Genomic DNA, 14,713 nt, shown 5'->3' on the forward strand with positions numbered 1-14,713 from the left:
AACATGATCACTGAAAGCAGTTGAAGAGTGTGTGAACAGCAGAAGTTGTGGGAATTAGAAATGAGGGACGATTTTATTGTCGTTGTTCAAATGTGAAAATATGAGACCTGGAAGGATCCGAAGTAAAGAACTGAGAGGAGTTGAGGTGTCTGTTAAAGCAGAAGGTGAAGGTGTCAACAAGCAAACCGAGAGAAGACAAAGTCACTCAAAGTGAACCCTTGCAAAGGGGCACTGAGCAGATAGAGCAATCAAGCCTGGATCAATAATCAATAATCAGTAATTAACTAATAATAAATATTATTGAAATGAATCACCTGAACTGTGATATGAGATGTTTAAGGGGACTTTCAGGGTTAAAAATGAATAGATGATTGTGTCAAGGATTAAAAGTGGTTCATCATGTTATCAAGTAAAAATAATAAACATCTGATAATAAACAACTGTTTGTTTCATGTGAGGAAGCAGAAGAATATTCTTTTTGTTGGCCTGCTAGTCTGAACACTTTATGGTAAATCAAGACATTCGCTCATGGCGAATCTCATTTGAATTTCAGTCATTTTCAGTTCAATTTGACATAGCTTTATTTTTGAAATGCTGATTTATTTTCGTCTTCTTTTAATTTCTGTTGAAAACTTCTTGAAACTGAACAGTCTTCAGTCATCTGAGCTTTAACTGGAGTTCAACAGGAAAACGAATGAGTGAGTTTGGGGTTTTAGAGCTGAATTTTTACTCCATTTTCTGATGCTCTGTTTCAACTTTGATGAATGAACATGATGATTAAATCTGCCCTCTTTCACAGGACAAACACCAGAAGCTGGATGATGAACTCACATAAACTTTGTCGAAGGTTTCGCCGAAGAAGAACACGGATCCGTTCAGGGGCAGCTCGGCGGTGGAGTCCGAGCCGGTCTGCAGCTGCTGGTCTCCGGCGTCTTCTCCGAACTCAAACAGCTCCTCCAGCTCCAGAGTCCGGGTGAAAACACTCAGGCTCAGCAGGCAAGTCCAGACCCACAACCAGCTCCGGGACCCGGGACTCATCTCTACAGACTTCTCTCTCAGACCAGCGGTGTTCCCCAGTGAATAAAGCGGGGGAAAAGTGAGGGCAGCGGGCGACACAGTCAGTGTTGGACTGAAGCGGGCGGGAGTGATGAATGGATGAAGGAACAGCAGGAGAAACAACACGGGGGGCATTTAAGTAACAACCACAGGACTTCCGTTCAACTTTTTCAAAACAAAGTTCTCAACGAGAAATAAAAAAGATGGACGTATTCTTCAGACGGAGGTGTAAACACTGGTTAAAGTAGAAGCTCTGTGTGCCGGAAGGTTTAGGAATAACACTAACGGAGGAATACTACTGAGGTGACTTTATTCTCCTAATGTTGTTAGGTTTATGACTCTGTAGATGTGTAGAAAGTGTTAGAAGCTTTTGTTTTGATAGAAAGTTTGACCGGAAGTCTTTCGAACTTTAGACAACAATCTGATGCGAATCCACAGTTTGACTCTGCATTAAACAAATGTTTCAAAGTGTCAAAATAACATTTAGGAGGGACATAAATAAAATCAATGTTTAAAAAAAAATCATGCTTTTAAATTATCCGAACATGACCTCTGAACTGTGATTTAATCAGTCGTGTTGTTTTTTTCTATTCGCAAATCTTTTGCCGTTATTCTCACGCATATTAATTCTTCATTCTGAGAGCAACTCCTCATTCGTCGGTCATTAGTTTGCATATTTCATTATTTTAAATACTGTATAGCTCAGAAGTATATATATTTGTATATATTTTTTTGTAAATGTCTTTTTTACTATTTGTAATGATTGACTCTTGCACCACTTGTTTGTTACTATATTTATTGTAATCGAAATTCACTAAAATATCAAGGATAATTGTGTATGTGAAAATCTCCATTTGCATAAACCAGTTTCTGGTTTTGATTTTGTGTTTAAAGTTTACTTCATTTATCTGGATGTCAGCATTCCAGCAACAACCCTGCTGCTGGCCCCACCTGGTGGACATAGAGTCTGACTTCATCTACTCCACTACATCTCAGAGGAAAATACTCTCCTCTTCACTCCACTACATTTATCTATTCAAGTAATGGTGACACATGTCCACTCCATATTATATAGGCTAAGCCAATAGTTGTAATTTTTTCTTCTGAGTTTACTCCCTTTACCTGCTATCAGCCTCCACCAGTGATGAATAAGATCAATTTATCGAAAACCATATATCTCCAGGTGTGTTTAGTGTTTATAATAAACTGAGGGATGATGTGCTCCTTCTCCTCCTTCTTCAGCTAAATAAACTCCTTAAAAAGCCTCTTAGATTAACTGGAAAATTCATTGTCACAAAGCTGAAAACAGGCTGTTGTTCTGAACTCATGAAACTTTTTATAGATACGTGGTTCTCACTGGACAGTCACGCTACAAACATATGATGATTTTATAGATCATCATGCATTGCTGTAGATTAAACTAGCCAGCAGTATATAAAGTAGATCAAATGAGCTCAATCTTAAAGATGTACAGTAAAATGCAACACATTAATGCAGCAGTAGTATTAATCCAATAACATCAGATATAATAGTAAAACACTGACAGGGAACATTTTACTGCACTATGAGGAATTTTACTTTACGCATACTTTAAAACTTTGTAAGGATTTAAATGCAGGATTTATACTTGTAGTGGTGTATTTAACAGTGTAGTATTACTACTTGTACTGAAGTAAAGGATCTGGATACATTCTCCTCTGTTCCTCCTTTCCTTTTATTTCCTCTTCAGCCTTCATCATCTTCAGTTGTTTCATTAATGCCTGTCATGCTGCTGTTGTTGCTGCGGCTTCAAACCTTTTGCCTCCCTCACTGTGATGTATTTTTATGTTCGGCTGTTTAGCTGCATTGTGTTTCTCCAACACTGTTGCCACTTTATAAGAATCAAAATACTTCATATATCTTTATGTCTATATGCATGTTGTAGATACTTCAAGTCAGACTGAATAAGAACACGAGGTCAGTGAGTTTAACGGCTGCCGGCTTCACAGAGTAGGAATAAAAAAACGTTCCCTGATTCCTCACTGAGCTTTACGATATTTATGTTCTGTCGAGATGGATTTAGTCCTGGAAGATTTCTTTTTAAAACTGCATTACAAATACATACATAGATTAATTTTCCTATTTTTACTATCAACTTGTAATTGCTACATCTAAGAAGCTTCATATAGTAAAAGTACACTAGTATTGTCAGGTTCATGCAGTAAAAGTACCGGTTGTGCAGTAAAATGTCTCCTGTGGGTGATTCTATGTGACATTATTAGTGAAGCATCAATGTTAAAGCAGCATTTTACTGGTGGAGCTACTTTCATCTACTTTATATACAGTGAGCTACTCAGTCCAGTGGTGCCCAACCAAGGGGCTGGGCCCCTCCAAAGGGTCACCAGATAAATCTGAGAGGTCATCAGATGATTATTGGGAAAAAAGAAAAACAAAGTTCTGATTAACAAACCTCAAAATTGTACTTAAGTAGAGTGCTTGAGTGACACTATTTAACTATTGTTAAATAGCATAATTTGATTAAATAATTATATTTTTCTTTCAACCTGTTAAATAAAGGAAGCGAAGTCCTCATGTCTTCATCATATCTAGCATATTCAGTATATATACATCTACAAGATAATCAGTTAACACGTTGCACAACTCCTGCTTAATAAACATATATTCAGTTTAGAGATATATGAGGACACATTGAAAGCTTAAACATAAATAACCTTTTCAATCTGAGGATGATCTGAAGCAAACATCTTCAGGATTAAAATGATATTTGGTTCAAATTGATGTCGTCTCACAACATGGAAGGAAAAGTCAGAAGCAGAGCGCTGAATAAAGTGTGTATCTTTGTCGTCAGCATGTTGAGACGAGCTGCACAGCTTCCTCTATTATCTAACAACCTGCTGTTATGTAATAAGAGAAGAAACACTGCAGCGAGAGGAGAGGAAGAGGAGGAAGAAGAGGAGCGGGAGGAGGAGGAGGAGGTCTATATTAGGCTTTGACTGATATCAGGATGGATATCGGCCATTCATTCATACTCTCATACAGTCTAACGGTGATAAATATAGATTCACCACAGAACTGATCAATACTGTTCAGGTTGTGTGCATGTCTGTAAACTGATCCGAGCTTCAGAAAACACAAAATATTTATACTGTTATACTATTATATTTATACTACTATGTTCTGGTACACATACATCCATTCATTCATTTAGTTGTTTTTTTTTTTTTCATTTACTCAGTCATTGGTACTGTAACTCAAGTGTTTATTCATTAGTTTGTTCATTCAGCAAGTTTTCATTCAAAAACCTTAATTCTCATTTGTTAATTTATCCACCCACTCTTTCATTCAATGGTTCACTGATTAATCTTTGTTCATTCACTCATTTGTCAGTTATTTATCTGTCCATCTATGTCATTCATTCATCCTATTATTCATTCATGATTGTGTATTAGTTCATTCACGCATTCATTCTCTGCAAAGCATTCCTAAAAAATACACTTAAATAATCACATTTCTCATTCGTCCATATCCACCGGTATCTGAATGATACTGTACTGGCCAGTAAAAAGCAGTATCAGTCGAAGCTGCCCGTATGATGCTGCTGTGACACTCTGTGTGTGTGTGTGTGTGTGTGTGTGGTGGGTGGAACCAAAGATCCCAGTTTACCTCTCTCTCCTTCCAGATCCATCTCTCCACCTTCATCTTCTCTCTGCAGCATCCCTCCTGCCGCTCAGCCAATCACCTCCTGGGGAGTGTGATCATGTGACCAACACCACCAATAGCTCTCCACCAGGCACCGGCAAAAAGAGGGGAGGTGTCTCTCCTCCTCCTCCTCCTCTTTGTGAGTCAGACGGTGTGTCTGGAGGAGAGTCGATGGATGTAAAGGATCCGTCTAACGAGCTGAAACACGTTTCTGCTTCTTCCCACGGAGATCAGAGGCTGCTGCTCTGTCTCTAACCGCCTCTCCCTCCCTCCCTCTCCTGGGGAGCACAGGGGGGATGAATGGGGAGGAAATGGAGGGGAACCCGGCACAGGAGCAGCAGCATGCCGGTAACGGCTCCCACCTCCCTCCCCCTCCCACCATCATGCCGGCCATCCCCCCCTATGTGAAGCTGGGTCTGACCATCGCCTACACCATCTTCTACTCGCTGCTCTTCGCTTTCGTCTACGCCCAGCTGTGGCTGGTGCTGCGATACCGACACAAACGGTTCAGCTACCAGACAGCCTTCCTGTTCCTGTGTCTGCTGTGGGCCGCCCTGCGCGCCCTCCTCTTCTCCTTCTACTTCAGAGACTGTGTGACCGCCAACGCACTCGGACCCTTCGCCTTCTGGCTGCTCTACTGCTTCCCCGTCTGCCTGCAGTTCTTCACGCTCAGCCTCATGAACCTCTACTGTGCACAGGTGAGGGGGCACTGCCACTGGCCCTGGAGGAGGAGATGCTGGTGACACTGGTAGCTTAAAGTCTGGCCCACAGCATTCTTTCAAGAGTAATATAACAGCAGCTCCAGTGCTTTAACTCTTCACTGCAGTGATGTCGGAGTGCACTCCAGGGTGTGTTAGTGCACTGTGACATCACTGCTGGGTGTGGTTACAGGTGCAGCAGGGCTCAGTCTTGACCACACCCATCAGTGATGCAACAGTCTTGAAACTTTCAACCAGAGAGGGCAGTGCAACACCGACTTTCAGCCTGGTGTAGAAATGACTCCTTGACCTCTTTAACCCTGCTGGACCAGATCAGTGAGTCCATCAGTATGAAGCATTGCTCAAGCACCCAAAACTCCGTCAGGAGTCTAAACCAGATCTTGAAGACTCCAGACACCAAATACATCAGGCTGATATTCAGGATAATACTTCTGCAACGATGCACAAGACCAGCACTACAGATTCCAGACTTCAGTGATTCAAATACGGTGTTGTGCTTGTTGACAGTTATTTCTTTTAATTTTTTTGGGATCATTGCCTTTATTGGTCAGAGACAGGAAAGGTGGGAGAGAAAAAGGATGACATGCAGCAAAGGGAGTTACCAGGGAGCCCCATCGACAGTAATTTCTAATGGTTTTAGAAACAATCAACCAGTCAGAGCTGGGTAGGTGGGATTAAGAATGGAGACATCATCTTCGACCTTCGACTGATCTTTTATTTAATCCATTATTGACCATTAGCATGTCAGGCAAATGCAATAATTTGCACATGCTAACTATTTCTACTTACATGTGTGGATGGAGATGATCGGCATCGTCAGAGAGAGAGAATAAAATCCTGTACCATCGGTTAACAGGAGAGAAAAACTTGTTTAGCAACTACAAGTTGATTCAAACATCTTTCAGGGATTATGTGGTGAGAAATTGAGATTAACTAGTTCTTTGTTGTTGTTGACCAGTAAAAACCAACCCAGTTGGTTTACAGTTGGCTTTGTTTTTACTGTTCCTCACCATTTACTTCCATTGATTTCCAAAGTGAGGAGTCTGTTGGACGCTCAAGGCTAATGATGATTTTTGTCTGTGCTGACAGCCAAAACTTTAACCCACTTAAACTTTTTTTTGGGACAAACAAATTTGTTTCAATTCATTAACTTCATTAAGCGAATTTTGTCTAAGCGACTGATGTTTCTCCTGCACGTGCACACGTCAAGAGACATTTGAAGATCAGTGTCTTACTAAAGAACAGTTCCACTTGTGTACAGGTGGAGCTGGGAATCAAACCTCCAACCCTACAAGTAATGGCTGACCCGCTGCAGTCATTCAGCCTAGGGGGTATTGAGGGTCTTTGTTTTGGGTCAAATTGCAACAAACATTGGAAGGTGCAGCATCAACCATCCCATTGTTGGATGAATCACATAATGTTGGACTGACAGCTAAGTCATACAGTTTTGGGGGGTAATCAGTGCAGCAGCTGCCTCTCTATTCCACCCATTCATCCACAGAAGCTGGTGGATTCTGAAATAGACCAGAAAATAAAGACTGAAAAGCTGCAGGCTGTTGGCTCTTGAAACGTTGGGCATCTTCCACCGCCATGGACTGTCTTCAGCCTGGGCTGTGTTGTTGTGGGTGCATGTCTAAATGTTTCAGCAAATTGCTGCATGAGGTAGCTGTGAATGTCTTTTTTCTGTGGCTAGTTTTCACGGCTATAGCTAGCTTGTTAGGACACCGGTGTCCTCATTGTTAATTGCCCCCCACAGAGCTGTGACTGATCTACATCAGAAACAGCTGTCAGGGGGCTCAACACCTGATCTGTTTGAATCACTGAACAAACTGGGGATTAGATTCAGAAATCTGCAACCAGGCTAAAGAAACACGTCTTACTCTCAGTGTGTCTCTTTTTTCCCCTCACAGGTTTACTTTAAGGCAAAGTCCAAGTACTCACCTGCACTGCTCAAGTACAGGTAACTTCTTCAACCAACTCAATCAGACTGAGCACCTCAGTTCATCTGTTGCCATAATCTACCTCCAAAACTTTCAAAGTGTATCAATAAATGAGACGAAGCATGGAATTAAACTATTTCAGTGACCTTCATGTACTTTGTCCTAACCAACTCTCTCCCATCTTGCCTCCTCCAGACTTCCTCTGTACCTGGTCTTCTTGGGTGTCAGTCTTCTCTTTCTGGTGGTCAATCTGGTCTGTGCCCTCATGGTCAAAATGGCCGCAGCTGACGTCAAGACCATTGTCTTGGTGAGGGTCACCATCAACGACAGCCTGTTCGTCCTCTGTGCCATCTCGCTCTCCGTCTGCCTCTACAAGGTCGCCAAGATGTCACTGGCCAATATCTACCTGGAGTCAAAGGTAAAGTCACAGGTTTCTCTGGAGATTTCTAAAATAAGAAGGGCCAATCAAAACCTTTTTGAGGCCCTCAGCAGGCCCCAATTTCTGGATGAAATTTCAGGATATTCCAGGTTTGAAAATATCATTAGTTACACAACACAGACATACAATTAAAAATAATATATAATATCTCGGTGTGCAGGGGACATCAGTGTGTCAGGTGACTCTGATTGGCATCATGGTGGTCTTGCTGTATGCATCGCGGGCCTGTTACAACCTGGTGGTGCTCGCCCTCACCGACATTGAGACCATCAACTCCTTCGACTATGACTGGTACAATGTCTCGGACCAGGTGGGTTTTTCAGACTCATGGGCACAGGTGTCTGTCCACGTGGTGTTTCACTGGTTAAACAGAAGTCAGGAGTTTAAAATGCCACTTTTTGCCGCTGACCTTTGACCTGTCCGTGTGTATCCAGGCAGACTTGCGGTCCTCGCTAGGAGACGCTGGCTACATTGTGTTCGGGGTGATTCTGTTCGTCTGGGAGCTGCTGCCCACCTCGTTGGTCGTCTTCTTCTTTAGGGTGCGACGGCCACCTCAGGAAAGGGTGAGTCCTCCTGGCAGGGTCAGGCGACCTACGTACTTACCTATAATGATGTAATATTTGGCATCACTGCAGAGCTTCTGTGTTTAGCTTTCATTGACGATGACTCCTCATTTCCACAGAGCACTGCCGGGATACCAAACCACGTCCTCTCCTCCAGAGGATATTTCTTTGACAACCCTCGCCGGTACGACAGTGACGACGACCTGGCGTGGAGCATTCCTCCCCAGAATGCATCAGCAAGGTACAAACATCATCACCAATGTCATGATTTGGTATTTCTGAATTCAGTTTCATTAAAACAGCTGTAACCAATATGGTTTCAGAGCTAAGCTAAGCTAATCAGCATCTGGCTGCAGTCTTCTGTTTAACAGTTTCTCGTCTCTCCAACAGTCTTTCCTCCGACTGCTACGACTGGAGCAGCCGCCACAGCAGCTTCACTGTGCACACCAACAGTGACGAGCAGCGCCTGACCGCCACTGCTGCCGGAGAGCTCCACCCTTACCCATAATTCCTCTCTTCACTGTCCAGCATCACTCTGCACTTTGACACCGATCAGCTATTGTGTTTCTTATTATCACTGATGTACCAGTTTGTAGAGTCACAGTAGAGAATTTAGAGAAAATACCGTCAAGTCCAGCAGGGTTCCTACATGGTCATAATTTGTCATTAAAGCGTAAGATATTAATACTGAAATGCCCCTCAGGACGCTCCAATACACGGTAACAGTCCAAGGTTTGGACAAATCCTGTCCTTTACTATTCAGGTTTGCACAAAATTTCAGGTGTGTCAGTTTCATATTAACCAGGTTATGACCTGGTTGTCAATTTGTAGAATTTGTTCAACAGATTTGCAAAAACAAGAATTAAATTGGTGAAAAATCTGCATGAGTGGAAATGAGTGGAGCCTCCACTGTGATACTCTTAAAACAAAGAATCCAGAACAGTTCAGGAAGTAAAATGTTTCATAAATAATCAAACAAAGGGAACCAAAAACAGAACCAAGACTGAGAGTCCACAGTCCATCTTTGACACGGCACTGCTCAGAGCAAAATGCACAAAACAGCCTGCTAACGTGCTTACTATCAGAATGCTAACATGCTAATGTTAAATCTGGAACATGTTCAGTGTGCTAGTATGCTAATTAGCAGTAAACACATTCAAATTTTGACCTGATGATGGTGAAACATGAAAAGTCAGAAGATCACCAAAGTCATTACATCATCCTGAGCGTCTGAACCTCATTAATGGAAATCCATCAAAAGCTACAATGTGATGTTCAAATTTTAGATCTGCGTCAATGATAACACCAAGGTTTTTGACATGTTCTTGGTGTTTAGTATAAGTAGACGTTTTCCAGACCAACACTGTGCAGGAGCCCTGCTTCAGAGGAAGTCCATGTTTTTTAGACCCACAGTACGTAGACGATGTTGTGATGAATGTTTTAGAGAATGTTTCTTGATCATTTGGGGAGTTTTTCAATTATTATTATTCAGGCAGTCGAACAATTCTTCATTTGGTTTGAGATAATTATTCCTCAGACACTCCAGATGTTACTGTGATTTTTATTTTACTGAGTGGTGAGTGTGTCCACACTTTGAGACAATCTTACAGTTTAACAAAGGTTTAGTTTTTAATGTTAAACTCCAGCCTGTTATGCTGTGAATCCTATCAAACATGGAGCTGATAGATGGTTTGATTTCCTGTCCTGAGCAATGTTTGAAAAACTCCTCGAGTCATTTATGGAAATCTTTGCCTGGAAGAGACAAAACCGTCAAAGCCTGTAAAACTAAATGCATCATAACACACACATGTGCACTGTTTGTTGATTTAACATGATCAATATCCTGTAAATATCAATAACCAGACAGTTGAACACCTCTGTGTCATTTTGATGTTCACCTCAAAATATTCACATATTAACACATCATTTAATCTTGGGTTGGCTTTACTTCTTTTTAGATAAATGAAGATATTTATCATCTGATGATGAAACCACACAAAAGCCTGATTTTAAATCTCAACCCACCGTCGCATATTTGTGAATACGCACTTTGTTTTGCAGTGTTGACATTTCTGTCACAATGTTGAGAAAAAAGCTTAAAGTCTATATTTCTAACAGAAAGTTGTTTGTACAGCCGCAGAGTTGATCTGAGATCATGTGTTTTGTTGTTGTTCTTTTGTGTTTGTGGTTTGTGTGTTTGTGGCGTGTCGGCACAAAAAGCTTCAATAAAATGACCTTCTGGTCGTCATCACAACAAACCTGCTGATCTCTTGATCCTTTCATTTTAATGAGCGACCAGTGAAGTTCATAATTAAACTCTTCCTCTGAACAAACCAGATTCATCATGTTGTGAGCTTGAGAACTATTCCCATCAGCCTCTGCTGCATTCAAACCTGCAAATATTAGCCTGCTAACATGTGAAACTCTGATAGTCAACATAGTTAACATTATACTAGCTAAGCATCAGTGTGTTAGCACTGTTGTCAGTATGTTAGCATTTAGCATAGCCTCACAGAGAAGCTAGCACAGCTGTAGATTCTAGTCTAGTTGACCCTTGGACAGAGCCAGGCTAGCTGTTTCCATCTGCTTCCAGTCTTTATGCTAGGCTAAGCTAACCCCGTCCTGACTGCAGCTCTACACTTAAAGGTGCTGTAAACAAAGTTTCTGTTCATATTCATTTCTCACCAAACACAATGTGTGAATTCTTCACGTCAACAAACGTGTCGAGTGAAACCAACAGCAAGTTGAATCTGTGGAGGACAGACAATGTGTCACTTGCGTGGTGGTCAAAACCGCTCAGGGTTATGTTTCACACAGAGGTACTTCTCAGAAAGAAAGCCACCGTCCCAAAATGTTGAACTATTCCTTTAAGACATCCAAAGGGGGAAAGATCAGGATCAGTCAGAAACCAGCTCAAGACTTCGGTGATGTCCAGAAATATTTATTCCTCTTTTCAAATAAATACTCAACAGGCACACACATCAACATGGTGCAACTATATATATTCAGAGATCTGACAGCGAAAAAAAAAATACCCCAAAAACTTTCACCTGTGCTGCCGTTTACAAACTGTACAGATTGGATTCAACATGAAAAGCATGAAGATCTGAAGCAGGTTCCTTCTTTTTTCTCTACTTAGTTTTAAGGCTGATGAGTGGACAGAACAGGACATCCAGCTGCTGGAGGACATGCAAGGCTCAGAGGAAGGCATGCACACATACACACGCACACACACACTGAAATAATTATAAACTGTCTTAATTAACTGATAACTTGTGATATTATCGTTTAAATCTGATAAGTGACTGAACACCTATACGTGAAATGTAACAACTACTGAACTAATGATATAAATCTGACTTTTGAACTTAAAACTTCCTATCTGATACCGACCAGTTGAACTTCAGCGACTTAAATACAGTTTTTGTAATACAGGACACTTTCAGACCACAAAAACAAAACAAAAACTGAAAATCAAGTTAATGAAATCACACAACTTCTTTCAAGTTAATTCTGATTGATGGTTTTCAAACTAAAATATTCAAATAATTCACTATCTGTGATAATTTTAACATACTGAGTTCAGTTGAGAGTAGATTTTATGTTTGGGTTTCAGTTGCTTACAAGATTCAAACTGTAACAGCCTTTAATTTTGCATTTATAAATATGTGTTATTATGATTAAAAGGTGCAAAATAAAACAGAAAAAGTGAAAATAATAACTGTGTAATTCAATGTTTTCAGTTATTCTGTTTAAACTATGAATAAATCAATGAGCCTTAAAGTGATTTTTATAAAATTATTTTCAGAAAGGCTTTTGAATGGTACAAATCTTATTCATCGTGTTTCATATCAAACTAATTCTTTCACTGTTTAGTTTTAATATACATAAAAAAGTTTTCTCTTTAAGATGAAAAGTAACTATAATAAAGCAAACAGCTGAATCAATTCTTACAAATAACTCACTGAACACACACAGTCTTTGTCTCGGTGAACACACACGCCTCATGTTTTGCACTCAGACGACTGTTTCCTGTCTCATTGAGTCACGTGAACAAAAGTCATCTGTCTCAAACGTAATCACAAAAAAAGACAAACTGTTTCCTCTCTGAGAAGCTTCTGAACCATCACAACTTCACCTTCACCACAATCAGCAGGCTGTTTGTTTGATCTTTCAGCTCCCGTCGTTTGTTTCACACCTTCTTCCTGCTCTGACCTCCTATACCGTCGCTGACTGCTTATCAGATTCAGGTCAGCGATTTTACATTGTGGTTTTGTTCAGGAATCTCACACACACAGCTGCAAATTATTATTTTTTTTGTCTGTTTATTGTATAAATATATCTAAAGGTGTCACTTAGGCAGCAATATGGGAATTCTTCAACATAACAATAACATAATCAAACACAACCAAAGCACAACCATACGAAGCAAAAGACTTAAAGAACAGCAGAGCCTCTGGAAGGCTTTTACTGTGAAGGGGCTGCAGGAAGGACTGAGTCAGCCACTAAATTTATTGCTCGATAAAAGCTGGTCTTGTTGGAATCTAAATTTGGAGATCTGAACCATTTGAAAGGAGACTTCATTGCAGCTCTGATAAATACAGGAAGGTCTGAACAGTGGTGACACTGAAGGAGCTTCTAAGGCCTTAAATATGTGCAGGGATTATTTAAGGAGTCTGTACAGACTCACAGGCTGTGCACGAGCCACTAACAAGCTCCACTAATCAACACCTTCTGGTTGATTCCTGGTATCTGTAGATCTGTAAAGACAAGAAAAGCCTGGGAAAGAATAATTAGCTCCAAATAGACAAAAGAATTCATGACAGAATTCAACTGACAGTCTTTGAAGCGTCATAGAGATACTTCAGATCCTCCCCATCCCCCAAAAAGCCTGCTACACATGGCATTAAAGCACAAGACAAGACCGAGCAGGAGCTGACATTTTACATTTAATATTACCTCTTATTTTGAAATGTATACATACATCAGCTTAACCCTCATATACTGTATGACCAGAAAAAAAGCTTAAACATTACTTATCGTAACATCACGTCCCAAAACTACTGCTGAGTAAAAGAAAAACACTTCCTGGGCATCACAAACAAATAAAAATACAGAAAACAAACGTGAGCAACTTAAACTTCTTTGGTCCACTTCACACTTTTACTGCTGAGCAAAACAAACTTCCAGCCGGAGTAACCGTAATAATCTGGAACAACGCCTCATAAACCAGTTCGTCCGGCTGCTGAGGCCATCAGCGTCTTTCTATGCAACTTTGTTAACATGTGACAAACTGCAACCCTGATAGCTGAAGAGTGACATCAAAGAAAATATCCTAACCTGCACTTCCTCTCACAGCCAAACTGTGTCTTTCCGAGTTATAATAATGTCTTTGTTTTTGTGTGGTTGACAGGTGACTCAGCCCATCACACCCAGCTGTGGTTGATGCTCTACCTGCTCTTCAGAAACCTACGGGTAACATTACGAACATGACGTACAGTCTAATGACATCACCAAAAGACAGATAAGCTCTGCGTCCTTTGCTTGTTTCATGTTGCTTATTGATCCTAACAGGCATCATCAATTATTTAAATAGGCTTGTATCATGATATTCACATCTCTTTGTGATCAGCAGTTATTCTGTGTGTTTGTCTCATTAAAGGAGAAGTCTGGTGATTTCTGTAGTTTTCTTACAGCCAACAATTCCCATGAGTACGGAGTGTGTATCACGGCCTGATAGATCTTCTTCCTCCATTAAAAACACTTCAATGAGCCACACTGTCTCACTGGCTGACATGTTCCTTCATTACCATGAACACACACACACACTGTAGTTTATTTGACTCACACACACACAGTCCTGCTGTCCCTAACAAATGCACTATTCCCTCCTGTTTGATAAAAACTACAGTGAGCAGCTGTTTCAGGAAATGACTACCTTTTAAAACTGTATGTTTGAGAAGTGTTTTTAAAGGTTTATGTCTTCAGTGGGAACCAATGGCTGAGAGCCAGACAGGAAGTCCAAAAGAAGTGACAGACTAACATCTTCGAGTCTGCACATGGGATTTGTTGACAATAAAAAGAAAATAGAATAACACTGACCCTTTAAGGAGAATGATTTTTTTACAGTGTGCTGATCTCACACGATCAGCCTCACATGTTCCCATCATAGCGGTCAGCACTGGACATGATGCAGTAACACCTCCACCCTCCTGCTGATCTGCTAGCACAGTCTATTATCCTCTCATCTCTGTGCCATCACACCTCCATTTCACTTAGGAGGAAATTTACAGCGTG

The 14,713-nt window shown here is 40.8% G+C and overlaps 2 protein-coding genes across 2 annotated transcripts in view; one reads left to right on the forward strand and one right to left on the reverse strand.

Moving 5' to 3' along the window:
- Nucleotides 1-1,038, reverse strand: part of LOC139345597 (nidogen-1-like) — a 29,149-nt gene extending 28,111 nt beyond the window's left edge. The window contains exon 1 of the mRNA XM_070984301.1: nt 832-1,038. Coding sequence (XP_070840402.1) covers nt 832-1,038 — 207 coding nt within the window. The remainder of the gene's footprint in view (nt 1-831) is intronic.
- A 3,856-nt stretch (nt 1,039-4,894) lies between these two features.
- On the forward strand, nt 4,895-10,674 carry gpr137bb (G protein-coupled receptor 137Bb). Its single transcript, XM_070984472.1, has 7 exons — nt 4,895-5,453; nt 7,385-7,434; nt 7,610-7,832; nt 8,014-8,163; nt 8,288-8,416; nt 8,536-8,657; nt 8,807-10,674. Exons 1-7 carry the CDS (start codon nt 5,052-5,054, stop codon nt 8,922-8,924), a joined length of 1,194 nt encoding a protein of 397 aa, XP_070840573.1. The 5' UTR covers nt 4,895-5,051; the 3' UTR covers nt 8,925-10,674.
- The last annotated feature ends 4,039 nt before the right edge of the window (nt 10,675-14,713 follow it).

The sequence above is a fragment of the Chaetodon trifascialis genome, chromosome 2 (assembly GCF_039877785.1).
Source record: "Chaetodon trifascialis isolate fChaTrf1 chromosome 2, fChaTrf1.hap1, whole genome shotgun sequence".
NCBI lineage: Eukaryota > Metazoa > Chordata > Actinopteri > Chaetodontiformes > Chaetodontidae > Chaetodon > Chaetodon trifascialis.